Below are 15078 nucleotides of genomic sequence, written 5' to 3'. Positions count from 1 at the left end.
TATATATATATATGTATATATATATATATATATATATATATATATATATATATATATATATATATATATATATATAGTACACACACACACACACACGTTACACAGTACTTTACCGATTATGGATATGACAAAATGTGGTGTCCTTGTGGCTTTACTTATGTTGGTAAAACTAACATTAAAAAAAAACGTGTCTTTTTGTTGAGGTGCTTCATGCATGTTAGTATCCAGAGCAGGTAGAAAATGCAGGGCCACAAAACAGATACCCTAATACTGTACACACAAAACCTTTGCAGGAAAGACCTTTTGAAATACAGCTTGCAGCAGAGCTGAGAGGTTTACTTTGATAGGCTGGTCATAAAGGGTCATTTTCACTCTAGTACTCTTCACATTATGCCTTTCTTTTAGGAGAGCATGGTTTTATGTTAAAGTGATCCATCAGCTTTTTCCATAATGTTGGGCAATAACCTGACATACTACATATACAGTATGCCAGATTATATCAAAATGATGATTATACCATTTTCATACATGTAGAATTGTATTTGTTTTTAAGCACAGACACATTCTTCCATACAAATGTTAGTTGTTTATTTTCACCTAAAGCCATCATGGGCCCCCCTGAACATTTTTTTTTGAGGTGCACATCAAAACCACACCCTCACTGCATGTGCCTGCAGCAGGCAGGGGATTTCCCTTTTAGAAAGGGCCTGGCAATTGGGGACTTCTGTCTGCTTTTTCTATAATTACACCCCTAGCAGTACTATCAAAATGATTAGACAGCATTGTATTTTAGTGGAAAACAAAGTCTCATGAGTTCTTTTGAAGTTGGATGTGAATTTGATGAATGCTACTTGGAGGTCAGTTTACGCATTTTCATGGTCAAGGGAAAACCCAAATGTGAATGCATAAAAAATAGAGCAACAACTTGTGCAACTTTTTTTTCTGCGATTATTTTTTCCCCTCTATCACTAGCTGATATAATATAAATATGATATTTATGTATGCATTTTTTCATTTCAAAACAACTTGCACTCAAGCTAGAATCACATTGTTCTTTTTATTTTCAATGAGTCTAAAAGCCTTGAATTAAAATTTTCAGTTTTCTTCTTTAAAAAAAACAAACTATTTGATGTTCAAGGAAATACTCCACTGAATTATGATATCTGTCCCTTTGAGTTTTCCCAAAGCATCCTACAACTATGGTATAATACATTCTGCTTCAGATTACATGCATTTAAATCCTACCAACTTCAATATATTTACAGACATGAATTCTACTGTGCAGTCTGTCCCTATTAACAGTCCATTTTGACAACTAAATAATGAAAGATAGTATGAATGAGGTCTAAAACAGACCACATGCTCATTATTTGTTACTGCACAAACACAAAAGACCATTTTTAAATTCTTTAATGTTAATCATAATCTTCAGTATTTCTTAACATTCATCATCTTCCTTCACCTTGCTTGGATTTTCTTTTCCACTAGTAGAAGAAACAGAAACCTGAAACAACATGTAGCAATATCACTTTTTTTTTGCTCTGTAGCTGTCATTAGCCACATTCATATTGTTGTAATTATGTTGTTTAGAATCAACAAATCATCATCATTATAAATTCACTCATCCATTCATTAGACTAGAGAAGTGATCCCCAACCAGTAGCTCCTGAGCAACATGTTGCTCTCCAACCCCTTGGATGTTGCTCTCCGTGTCCTCAAAGCAGGAGCTTATTTTTGAATTCCTGGCTTGGAAGAAAGTTTTAATTGCATAAAAGTATAAGTATAAGTATGGTTCCAAGTAGAGTCTCCTGTAGGCTGCCAATCCATATAGGGGCTGCCAAATAGCCAATCACAGTCCGTATTTGGCACTCCAAGCAACTTTTTCATGCTTGTGTTGCTCCCCAACTCTTTTTACATATGAATGTGGCTCACGGGTGAAAAAGGTTGGGGACCCATAGACTAGAGCAACAGATGCTATGGTGGTTCCTATTATGCAGCCATAGTTTAGAAATAGATTTTAGCAGACCTTGTTAAAATAAGTATTCTAAATAATTTCCTAGTCTAAAAAAATTAGGATGAATGATAACTTAATAAACATATAGTACTATATACATAATTACACATAACAGAGCTATGAGCTAGCAGCCTGTATCAATTCACTTTTCATTGCCATGGCTGGCTCAGACAACTGTGTCTTGTGCTCTCACCTCAAGCAAAGATTCCTCCGATTGTTGATGCTATGACAATTGCAAGAATTACACAGCAAATCAGAATCATAATTGTCTTCTACAAAGGTCAGAGGAGAAAAGGAAAGATGGTCACAAAGACAAGAGTAAAAGATGAAAATGAAAGCAAACAATAAGAAATAGACAGAAAGGACAGTCAAATGTGAGCTTCTGTATACAAAAGTCCCTCCTTATCATTTTACTGATAAAAAAAAAATCAGATCGAACAATCAATGTATACATACTGTATGTTTACGTCATGAAGTATAAGCAATTGTAGGCCAATACACCTTGACCTGCCATAACTACGGGTTGAATTCTCTTTTAATACTGAGGTGGAAGCAGTTGAATCAGTCAGCTAGTCTGCATTGTCCATAGATACTGGGTTTTCAGGCATTTTGCACCTCATTGAATCAAATGTTTACTTCTTACTTTATGGGGCAAATTCACTAACCTCTGTAAATTCGCCAGTGATGGCTTCGCTCACATCGCAACACTTTGCCAGGCGTAGATTCGCCAGGACAACGCTAATTCACTAAAATCCGAACTCTGGCAAAGTTGCGCTAACGTTACTGCGCCAAGCGAAGCGAAGTTGCGCTAACGTTGGCTAATCTGCATATGGCATGAAGTTAAAGTTAATTGGACTTAGTAATGCTCTTTCGCCAGAGCGAAACTTCGCCTGGCGTAAGAGTGCGAAGTAGCGCTAGAATCTATCTCCTTCGCTACCGAAGTTATGCCAGTGATCGTTAGTAAAACGCAAAGTACCTAAATGACGTCACACTGGCGAATTTTCGCCAGCGTTAGTCACTTCGCCCTTTAGTAAATTTGCCCCTATGAAAGAAGTAGTAATGATTCAGAAATTAATTTAGCAAGATGTATGAATGCATGAAGTAACAGACTATTTTTAGCAGCATCAGGCTCTTTGGGTAAAGGATAAGGTTTCAAGGAGCAGAATTGGTCATGGAATCCTGCAAGTCATAAGCTTGTCCCATGCCCTGACAAACATCAAAACAGTATTAGCCACAGAAGCAGAGGTTGGGTAGTGGTAGTTGGGACCATTTGCTGGTGGAAGAGGAAGTAAGAGTCACAGGAATGTTCAACTAAGGAGTAAAAGAAAAAAGGTTAAATAACATTTACAAATATATACTATATTACTATATATACTATATTGTAAAAAAATGTTTTAGTACTTAACATGCAAAAATAACAAGGATTAAATGACATTCATGGCTCTTAAATAAAATAGGACTTTTTCCTATGGATTACATGGTACATTAGGTACTACCACAGTTTCATACTTAGAGGGATATTTCAAGTATAGAAAGAGAACTGTACAAATTCTTAATCCCCTTTGCAACTAGCATTTGGAATTTCCAATACATGTGTGTGTTAGGTGCCATAGATCTCTAATATATACAGTTGTGTTCAGAATAATAGCAGTATGTTTAAAAAGTGAATAAAGCTCAGAATCCTTATAATAGATTTTATTTCCTTACATGCAAATGCATTGGGAACACATTCTATTCCAAATCAAAACAGGAAGGAAAATTGATTGAAAAGGAATATTAGGCTGTTCCAAAAAATAGCAGTGTCTGCATTCTTCTTTACAAACTCAGACATTCAAAAATGTTTCAAGATTTTGCTTTCCTTTGAATCACTGAACTAATATTTAGTTGTATAATCACTGTTTCTGAGAACTGCTACATATCTGTGTTGCATGCAGTTGACCAAGTTCTGGCACCTGTTACATTCTAGAATTCTTCTGCATTTCTTGGTTTTGCCCAGTGGCGGAACTACCGGGGGAGCAGGGGGTGCGAGCGGGCCAGGGCCCGCACCCCCTCAGGGCCCCTGGCAGCCCACTGGCCACTAAAATGCAGTCTGAAAATGGAGTACGGAGGGGGGCGGGGGCCCGGCTGCACGTCACGCACCAGGGCCCGCCCCCATCTAGTTCAGTTACTGGTTTTGCCTTACAGACAACATTTTTGATGTCACCCCTCGAGTTTAATATTGGATTATAGGACTCCATAATGTCAATCTTGTTGGTCTGGAACCAAGATGTTGTCATTTTCTGTTGTGTTTGGGGTCGTTCTCTTGTTGAAACACCCATTTCAAAAGCATTTCCTCTGAAACTGATCCATGATCCCTGGTATACGATAAATAGGCCCAACACCATAGTATGAGGAACATTGTCAGGTACTCACCGCGACTCTGGGAGACTCGGATCTTCGGCGCGATGCGTTCCAGCGCTGCGTTCCAGTGACGGCGCGGGCGCCTTGACGCCGGCGCAGGGGAATTGCTGGGCGCAGCGTGATGACGCAGGCGATGGTATTTCTGCCGGCGCAGAGTTTCTCCCAGTGCTCGGACATCACTTTCTAGCTGTTGTGAGTAAGAGTTTATCTGATTATTATTGTACCTTGGTTTTGACCCTGCATTGCCTTTTGACTACGCTCCTGCTTAACCCCTTGGAACCCTGCTTGATTATTTGAACTCCTGTTGCCGAACCTGCTTGTTTAAGACTACTTTTCTGTGTTAACCCTCTGAACTCCGCTTGTTGTATTGATCTCCTGTTGCCAAACTTCTGCCTGCCTCCTGACTTCGCTGCTGAATTAACCCCTGGAACCTTGCTTGTATCTGATTACCTGTTGCCGAACTTTGCCTGTTTCCGTTTACGCATTGCCTTGACCTTTGCCTATCGACTGAAGATTATCCTTGCTGCCGATCTTGTTACCCACCTTCGTCTCCACTACTATCTCGCCCTGGGAGCCTTCCCCTGTGATTCTACCTACGTGTGCTTCTACTCCATCAGCAAGTTCTGTGTAGCAGCCCAAGTGTTATCGGTGCCAGCCTACTATTCGCCAACGACTCCTTCATCCTTAACCAGCAGTAACACTTAGGTGATTGTCGCCCAGCTCCTGCACATCCTCCCTGTTCCTACTACTCAGCAAACTTAACCCGTGCCTTCCTGTATCCTCACAGGCACCTGACCTGCTCCTTCACAGACCAGCGCACCCCGCCAGGAATCCAGGCTCCCCTACTACACCTTCACTGATCTCCCTCTGTTCCCACTGGAGGGTGTGTCGGTAGAGGAGCTGTAAGGGCTGTCTTACTCTCGTCAGTGGTTCCACCCGGTTCGGTAAGTCTGACAGTATGTCCGAGCCCTATCAACAGGAACCATTAGAGGAAGTCAATATCTTAGAGACTTTGTCCCAGCAAATGGCGGCATTGACACGTGCTGTCCAGGATTTACAAGGTGGCTACCAAAGCATTCAAGCTCGTTTAACGGAACTCCCCGCTGATGATGTTGATTCTTCGCCAGCATCCGCGTCTGGACATTATGAACCGAAGATTCATTTACCCGAGAGATTTGCTGGGGATCGGAAGCAGTTTCGGTCTTTCTGGAACAGTTGTAGGTTGCTGTTCTCTATGAAGCCCAAGACCTATGCCGGCGAAAAAGTTAAAGTGGGAACCGTTATTTCTTTTCTTCAAGGCGAACCTCAAACTTGGGCTCACTGCCTCTTAGAGCTTGATAGCCCTTTTCTAAAGGATGTAGAGACTTTCTTTGCAGCCATGGCTTCCTTATATGATGACCCACAGTGCCCAGAAACCGCAGAAGCTGCTTTACATTCTCTCACGCAAGGGAAGCGCCCTGTGGAGGACTATGCCGCGGAATTCCGGAGGTGGGCTGTTGACACAAGCTGGAACGAGTCCGCTCTCAGACATCATTACAGAGTTGGACTATCAACGCAGCTAAAAGATGAATTAGCCAGAGTTGGAGTGCCTATTCCTTTGGATGAGCTCATTCAGCTTACCATCCAGCTTGACAGACGCCTGAGAGAAAGACGTACGGAGAAGTCTTCAGTTCCCGTCTCCTGGATGGTCCCCAGAGCTCCTTTTCCAGGCACCTCATCCAGTTCTTCCACTGAACCTGAACCAATGCAACTTGGTCTGACCCGTCCTGGCCTCGGTCCTGAGGAAAGATTGAAGAGAAGGCGTTTGAACCTTTGCCTTTACTGCGGTGCTGCTGGTCACCTCCTGCGGACATGTCCTCTCCGCCCTGATGGTAATATTACTTCCGGTAGGGCTGGGTTGGGACTTCGTTTGCAGTTAAAGAATTCCCATATTTCTCTTTTGCTTTCGTTACAGTGGGGAAGAATACAAGTGCAAGTGACAGCAATCATTGACTCTGGGGCCAGTAGCTGTTTCATTGACTCTACCTTTGCCCGTATCCATGGTTTCCCTTTACGCCCGAAGTCTCAACCAGTATTGATCAGAATGGCGGACAGTTCACCTTTGAATTCTGGACCTGTTGCCTTTGAGACTGAACTTTTAAATGTTACAATAAACAAGTCTCATCATGAAACTATCTGTTTCGATGTGGTTCCTTCACCCCTATTTCCAATTATTATTGGGCTACCATGGTTGAGGGTCCATAATCCAGTCATTGATTGGGTTTCAGGGAAATTATTCTTGTCTTCTTCTTTTTGTCTCAAGAATTGTGTGCAAGGAGAGTCACCTGGCCTCCATCAAGCCTTGGTTTGTGCTTCTGAGAAGAATCGAGATTTGTTATCCTCGGTCCCGGTCGTTTACCATGAATTCCTTGATGTTTTCAATGAAAGTTTGGCGGACATTCTTCCCCCACACAGGGCTTATGATTGTCCTATTGACTTACTCCCTGGTTCACCTATTCCCTTTGGTTGCATTTTTCCCCTTTCCGAACCCGAACTGAAGGTTCTACAGGATTATATTGATGAGAATCTTCGAAAAGGCTTCATTAGATCCTCCACGTCTCCAGCAGGAGCAGGCATCTTTTTTGTAGAAAAGAAGGATCATTCACTGCGACCTTGTATCGATTATCGTGAACTGAATAAAGTAACGATCAAGAACAGATACCCTCTTCCCTTAATTCACGAACTTTTCCAGAGACTGCGTTCAGCAACCGTTTTTTCTAAGCTTGATCTGAAGGGTGCTTATAATCTGATTCGAGTGAGAGAAGGCGATGAATGGAAGACGGCCTTCCGTACACGGTACGGGCACTATGAGTACCTCGTCATGCCGTTTGGTTTATGTAACGCACCAGCAACTTTCCAACACTTTATTAATGACATTTTTCGGGACATTCTAGATACTTTTGTTGTGGCATATCTGGACGACATTTTGGTCTATTCAACTTCTTTAGAAGAGCACCGTAGACACATGCGAGAAGTATTTTCTCGGTTACGCCTTCATCACTTAGTCGTTAACGTGGAAAAATGTGAATTCGAGAAGCATCGAATTGAATTCTTAGGATTTGTGATATCCACCAATGGAATCGTCATGGATGTTAAGAAAGTTTCGGCTATCCTGGACTGGCCAACCCCCAATGATCGTAAGGCAGTCCAGAGGTTCATCGGGTTTTCCAACTTTTACCGCAAATTTATACGTAATTTTTCTGGCATCATTAAACCACTCACGGATCTCACTAAACAAAAGGTGAGATTTCAATGGTCTTTTTCAGCTCAGTCGGCTTTTGAGCAATTGAAGAAAGCTTTTACCACAGCCCGTGTTCTCACACATCCAGATCCTTCTCTGCCCTTTATCCTGGAAGTAGACGCCTCTGAAGTTGCCGTTGGAGCTGTACTATCTCAGCGTTCTGTTCCTCAAGGTTTAATGCATCCAGTGGCCTTCTTTTCCAGGAAGTTATCTGGTTCAGAACAGAATTATGATGTCGCAGACAGAGAATTGTTGTCCATTAAGTGGGCTTTAGAAGAGTGGAGACACCTTTTGGAAGGTGCTGCACATCCGATTCTGGTTCTTACTGACCATAAGAATTTAGAATATCTGCGTTCTGCCAAAAGACTCCGACCAAGACAAGCTCGTTGGGCACTTTTTTTTTCAAGGTTTCATCTTCACATAACTTACCGGCCTGGTTCTAAAAATGTTAAAGCCGATGCTTTGTCGCGGATGTTTTCTTTGGATCCTTCTCGGTCGTCTGGAGCAGATCCTGTTCTTCAGCCAAATTTTTTTTTGCTTCTTCAACCCTCCTTTCTTCAGAAGGTGAAAGAACTCTGCACACCGGAATCCATTCCTAGTACTCCTGGATTAGAGGCTCACGAGGGTCTTTACTATTTCAGGAATAGACTTTTTGTTCCCTTAGTTCTCAGATTGGAGGCTTTGGGATATGCTCATGATGTTCCACTGGCTGGACACTCAGGTTTTCGTAAGACTCTTGATTTGGCTCGTCGTCATTTTTGGTGGCCTACTTTGGGAGGGGATTGTGCGAAGTTTGTTCGCTCTTGTGAGATTTGTGCCAGATGCAAGGGAGCTACTTCCAAACCTTCAGGTCTCCTTTATCCGTTACCAGTACCTGATCGCCCTTGGGGTTCCATTTCAATGGATTTTATTACGGATCTTCCTGGTTCTGAAGGTTTTTCTACTATTTTTGTTGTAGTAGATAGGCTCACGAAGATGTCTCACTTTATCCCTCTGTGTGGCATTCCTTCAGCGCCTGGACTGGCTAAGATATTCATCCAGGAGATTGTTCGACTTCATGGTCTTCCGGAGGACATTGTCTCAGAGGAGTGCAATTCACTTCTAAATTTTGGCGTGCATTATGTGAAGGGCTACAGATCAAATTATCCTTTTCTTCAGGTTATCATCCCCAAACCAACGGACAAACGGAGAGGACGAATCAAACGTTAGAACAATACTTGAGATGTTTTTCGTCCTTTCTGCAAGACAATTGGGCTTCTCTTCTTCCAATGGCAGAATTTGCCTACAATAACTCTGTTCATTCTTCCACTAAACAGACTCCTTTTTTTGCCAATCTTGGGTTTCACCCAACAATGATTCCAGGTATTCCTCAGGTAGTATCGGTTCCTGTAGCTCAAGAGAGACTTGAGTTTTTGTCGTCAAATCTCGTAACCTTGCGTCAGAATTTACGTAAGGCTCAATTGAACTTCAAGTACTTTGCTGATAAGAAGAGAGCCCCTGATCCAGAGTTTAAAGTTGGGGACAAGGTTTGGCTTTCAACTGTTAATTTAAGACTTAATTGTCCTACGAAGAAATTGGCACAACGTTTTATTGGACCCTTCGAAATCCTACGGAAGATTAATTCTGTTGCTTTCAAACTTCTTCTTCCAAGGTCCTTGCGGGTTCATCCTGTTTTTCATACGGCACTTCTGAAACCGGTGGTCCAGAATCAGTTTGAGGGCCGGAGTTCTCTAGTTCCAGATCCCATTATCGTCTCCGATCATGAAGAATACGAGGTGGAATCGATTTTGGATTCTAGGATCAGGAACAAGAAGCTTCAATACCTTATCAAGTGGAAGGGGTATGGTCCTGAAGAAAACTCTTGGGAACCCACTGATAACATTCATGCTACTGATCTTTTAAAGAGGTTTCACCAGAAGTATCCAAACAAGCCTTCTCAGATAAACGTCCAGAGGCCGTTCCTAAGGGGGGGGCAATGTCAGGTATTCACCGCGACTCTGGGAGACTCGGATCTTCAGCGCGACGCGATAGGACTTCGTAGGGGCTTCTTGCCAATAGCTTGGCTTCACATAGGCATCTTCTAATTCTAACAGTACTCACAGGTAACTTTAGACCTACTTTGATCTTCCTGGAGCTGATGTAACTGACCCATTTTTTTCACAGAATGAATGGACTCATTAAATCCACACTGTTATTATTTGGAACAAGCTATTATTATTTTGAACATGCCTCAATTAATGATTCAATTATATGGAATCAGCAGCATGCATGTCATGACTGTTAGGTTTGTTGGTTTTTTATTACTCTACTACAGGGGTCCCAAACCTCCGGGCCACGGGCCGGAAGCGGATCTTGGACACTCCCGCACTGGGCCGCAGCGAAAACGCGGCACAACAAATTGGACGCCGGTGCGCCAAATTGGATGCCGGCGCACCCCGAATTGGATGCCGGCGCATCCAAATTTGCTGCTGACCCCTGCCGACCCAACCCCGCCATCCCCAACCCCACCCCCGGTGCCATTTTGCACTGGTCCCCAGTCCAAAAAAGGTTGGGGACCCCTGCTCTACTACACATTTTAGTAAATTATTTGCCATTTAGAAATATAATTACTACCAAAAACAGTGATTGATCAGGTTTATGTCAGAATGCTATTATGCTGAAAACACACACAAAAACAGTATTTTATTTTCAGATTCTCTGACAAATGTCTGGTTAAGGAACAAAAGTATCATGTAAGTTTTATGATACTTTTAACTTAATACAAAATGTTATAACGCAAGGAATAGTTTTGTAGTTTAGGAATATGGCTAACAGACCTATATTTAAAGTGCTGGATTAGTTTATGGTTGAAAACTCTGCAGCATATCAGATTTACTGGGTTGAAGTAATGACTTTAAGACACTTTAAGATTTTCTGAGGACCTTGCAACCCTGTTTAACCCCCCCCTATGTTTTTAAGTTTTTAATAATCAAACTCAAAAGGAACTTTTGAGTGCTAACCAGAAAGCTGCTGTCTTTATAAATTGTTTCCTTCATGTGTAAATATATATGTATTTATATGTGCTACATTATTAAAGTAAATTATAATTATTCCATGTAAGACAGGTCAATACAGTGTAGAGTTTTTTTCTTTCTCTCTTCTCTACTGCTGTTTCTGTTCATTAATTCTAAAACCTTCAGTAAAAAAAATACAAAAACTATTAAACACATCTGATTAGCTTTCATGAGGAAACAGTTAATCTATTTTAGGGAACGCCGCTGATCTGATTTATTTAAATTTAGCTTTTTTTATACCACACATTGGTGCATTATATTTAAGCAGGATTAGTGTTTTGGTTTTCAGCAGGTTGGGGTGAGAATATAAAATAATAATACATGCAAAACAAATGTATTTTTACTTTAATATTCCATACCAGGCAAAGTCAGTTGTGTACAACAGGCTATTGTGTTAGTCATCTAAAGCTACTGCTTATAGAAATGTGTAGTTTCAGTATGGAACCAAATGATTATTGTATATGTGTGTGGGGGGGCTGGGTTTACTATGTGGCTGCTCCACATAGTTGTCAGGTGTCAATTCTTTAGCTCAGGGTTAGCTCTTGGTGAGGCTCTTATATTTACAGTATATACAGTTAGGGCCATAAATATTTGGACAGACAACTTTTTTTTCTAATTTTGGTTCTGTACATTACGACAATTACTTTTAAATGAAACAACTCAGATGCAGTTGAACTGCAGACTTTCAGCTTTAATGCCGTTGTTTAACACAATCACTTCATTTCAGGGGCTCAAAAGTAATTGGACCAATGGTTCAAAAGTTATTTGACAATTTATTGACTCAAAGGTTATTTCATGGGCAGGTGTGGGTAATCACTTTGTTATGTCTATCAATGAAGCAGATAAAAGCACTGGAGTTGATTTGAGGGGGGGTGCTTGTATGTGGAAGATTACATGCGGTCAAAGGAGCTCTCCATGCAGGTGAAACAAGCCATCCTTAAGCTGCAAAAACAGAAACAAACCCATCCGAGAAATTGCTTCAATATTAGGAGTGGCAAAATCTACAGTTTGTTACATCCGGAGAAAGAAAGCACCGGTGAACTCAGCAACGCAAAAACGGAAGACAACAGTGGTGGATGATCGCAACATCATTTCCATGGTGAAGAGAAACCACTTCACAACAGCCAAACAAGTGAACACCACTCTCCAGGAGATAGGTGTATCGATATCCAAGTCTACCATGAACAGAAGACTGCATGAAAGTAAATACAGAGGGTGCACTGCAAGGTGAAAGCCATGCATATGCATCAAAAATAGAAAGGCTAGATTGGATTTTGCTAAAAAAAATCTAAATCTAAAAAAGCAAGCACAGTTCTTGAAAAAAGTTCTTTTGACAGAACCTCTACCAGAATGATGGCAAGAAAAAAGTATGGAGACGGTGTGGAACAGCTCATGATCCAAAGCATACCACATCATCTGTAAAACATGGTGGAGGCTGTGTGATGGCTTGGGCGTGCATGGCTGCCAGTGACACTGGGACACTAGTTTTTATCGATGATGTGACACAGGACAGAAGCAGCCGAATGATTTCTGGGGTGTTCAGAGACACTGTCTGCTCAAATCCAGGTAACTGCAGTCAAATTGATTGGAGGTGTTTCATAATACAGATGGACAATGACCCAAAACATACAGCCAAAGCAACCCAGGAGTTTATTAAAGCAAAGAAGTAGAATATTCTTTTGAAATGAAGTGATTGTGTTAAAAAAGGCTTGTTTCATTAAAAAGTCATTGTGGTAATGTACAGAACCAAAATTAGAAAAAAAAAGTTGTCTGTCCAAATATTTATGGACCTAACTGTATAGCATTTTAGTTATACAAATTTGGTAAATTAAATATGGCTTTAAAGCCAAATTTTAATATAGATTTTAATAGAATGTCCAATTACTAGAAACTTTGCATTTGGTCTTCATTATTTATCCTTATAGCTTTTTGAATTATTTGCCTTCCTTTTCTACATATTTCTAGGGGAGTGCTCACACTTGCAGCTAAAAAAACTATTGCTCTGTGAGCTTTCAATTTTATGATTATTGTTGCTTTTATTCCTTATGTTTCTATTCAGGCACTCTCCTATTTATAATACAGTCTCTCTTGCAAACCACTGCCTGGTTGCTAGGTAAACTAGACCCTTACCAACCAAAGAGTTGCTGAAAAAAAGCTTAACTGAAAAACAACTAATAAAAAAAAAAAGAATAATTTAACATTTAAATCTTTTTTTTAATAATTGTATCAAGGGATACAATAAGTAGAATATTTTGTGGTTTGCTCTAATCTTGCTTCTAACAACATGTGATAATCTTGTAACATCTCTATCTCCCCTTTTCTCTAAAACCATGAAATTCACCAGTTGTCTATGGTCTGCCTCTAATCCTACTGTGCTGCTTGCTGCCAGACAACAAGCAACGTGGCATTGATCAAAGAGTTACCAGGAAACTGAAATCTGGTCCTACTCAGGAAGCAAAGTAGATTTTACAATTCACAGCAGCCAAGAGGTTAAGAAAAAAAACCCATACACAGAAAGTAAAGTATACAGTACATGAAGAACTATACTAAAATATTTGTAACTGAGGCTAACATTTCTTTAATTGCTCACATGCAAATTAAATGGACAGCTCACCTTCAGGTGAATTGACGCTATTTACTAGAGATTCTTAAAGAATGTATAATGAAATTTTTAGGTTTTTTCTTCCCCAAAACATTGTCCAAAGACAGGGTCTGTGACAGTAGACAATAGGGTCCCTTCAGTGATCACCAGACTTCTTGAGGGTTCAGAAAGTACATTCTGATTTATACCAGAAAATTAATTAATTATCTGCTAAAATCATCTGCCTGGGAATCGGCAAGAAACAGCATTTTGGATATCTTGTGATTGGATCACTGGGTTCTAAAAGGGATTTAAATAAGTACATTAAAAGAACTCCATCCTACAAATTTTTTTTGATGTTTTCTTTGGAGAAATCCTAGTAATTACATCTATTTTCCATAGCATGCTAGGTTAATATAAATTCTTACTACTTACAAGAGCATTTTCCTGTTACAGGGATCAGCTTTAGTTTCATTTCTTCAGTCCCACTGACAAACCGATAATCAAAGCCACAATTCCTATCAGCACAGCTACCACCACACAAATTATGATCATTTTCTGAGGGAAGGAACATTGAGGGAAGGAATAATATATACCAAACTCTCAGGAACAGATGGCATATATGATAAAATGCATTTTTAATGTGTGTTCTTAGTCACTGTCATTCTGTCTTCCTGCCCTTATCTGGAGTTGACCCTAATTTAATAATAATAAAACATTTTTATATACCCCAGATCATTAACAGGATATTACAAACTGTCAGTACCTTTTCTTAAAAAGGGTTGTTCACCTTCAAATTAACTTTTAGTATGATATAGAGCTATTCTGCTCTACATCAGAGCACCTGGTCTTCATGTTTTATTATTTGCATTTTTTAAAATTATTTAGCTTTTTGTTCAACGTCTCTTTGTTTTGGAATTTCAGCAGCTATCTGGTTGCTGGTTTGAATGAGAGGCTGATATATGAATTGAGGGGGCCTAACTAATAAAAAGTATCAATACAAATTGTAGCCTCACACAGCAATAGTTTTTTGACTGCTGAGGTCAGTGACTCCTATTTGAAAGATGGAAATAGTCAGAATAGTCAGAGGCAAATAATTTAAAAAATAACTATAAACTTATAACTATTAACTATAGCTATAAAAAAAGACCAACTGAAGAGATGCTAAGAATAGGCCATTCTAAAATTTAACCTGAAGGCAAACCAACACTTGGTCAGGTATTCCTATTAATTATGTAGTCAAAGCAAAGGAGGTGAAAAGAGAATAAAAAGAGAAAATAAATAGATATTTTGGGTATATAAGGGGTCACATATCGTATTTTTGCCACATTACAGGGTCCTTTGTATTTTCAGATATACCATGTTTATTTTGGCTATTTAGTCACACACAGTGGTTACTTGGGATGGGTTAGGTATAGGTAGCTATTAAATGATCAAATATTTAATGGTTGTTCTCACCCTTCTGGCTTCACTCTGGTATTTTACAGCTTTCTTTGTATCAGCCACAGCTCGTTCCACAAATCCAACTGACTAATCCATGTTATTTTCAATACGATCTATTAGAGTACCCTTTTCAAAGAGAAGGGAATACACATGGAAACAAAGAAGGGTGGGACGAGGATGGATCCCGGGGGGGGGGGTGCAAGACGAATACCAGGGAATTTTATGATATGAGTGCGGAATATGGAAGTTGTGGATGAAAGTAAAGGAAAATAGATGAATAAAGAGGTACACAAAGTAAAATATGAGT

The 15078-nt window shown here is 40.1% G+C and overlaps 1 protein-coding gene across 11 annotated transcripts in view; it reads right to left on the bottom strand.

Moving 5' to 3' along the window:
* Positions 1-566: 566 nt before the first annotated feature.
* The window catches only part of LOC108697535 (syntaxin-3), a 60419-nt gene continuing 45907 nt past the window's right edge, over positions 567-15078 (bottom strand). For 4 of the 11 annotated variants that reach the window (XM_041571217.1, XM_041571216.1, XM_041571213.1 and 1 more), the window contains one exon: positions 567-4601. In XM_041571217.1, the coding sequence (XP_041427151.1) occupies positions 4287-4601 (315 nt within the window). In that variant the 3' untranslated portion in view covers positions 567-4286. Of the gene's footprint in view, positions 4602-13763; positions 13887-15078 lie in introns of all 11 variants that reach the window. The other 7 variants (XM_041571218.1, XM_041571223.1, XM_041571215.1 and 4 more) reach the window with 6 other exon arrangements.

Source organism: Xenopus laevis, chromosome 7S (genome assembly GCF_017654675.1).
Source record: "Xenopus laevis strain J_2021 chromosome 7S, Xenopus_laevis_v10.1, whole genome shotgun sequence".
NCBI lineage: Eukaryota > Metazoa > Chordata > Amphibia > Anura > Pipidae > Xenopus > Xenopus laevis.
Note: the sequence above shows the minus strand (reverse complement) of the source record. Positions and strands in the feature narration are given on the sequence as shown.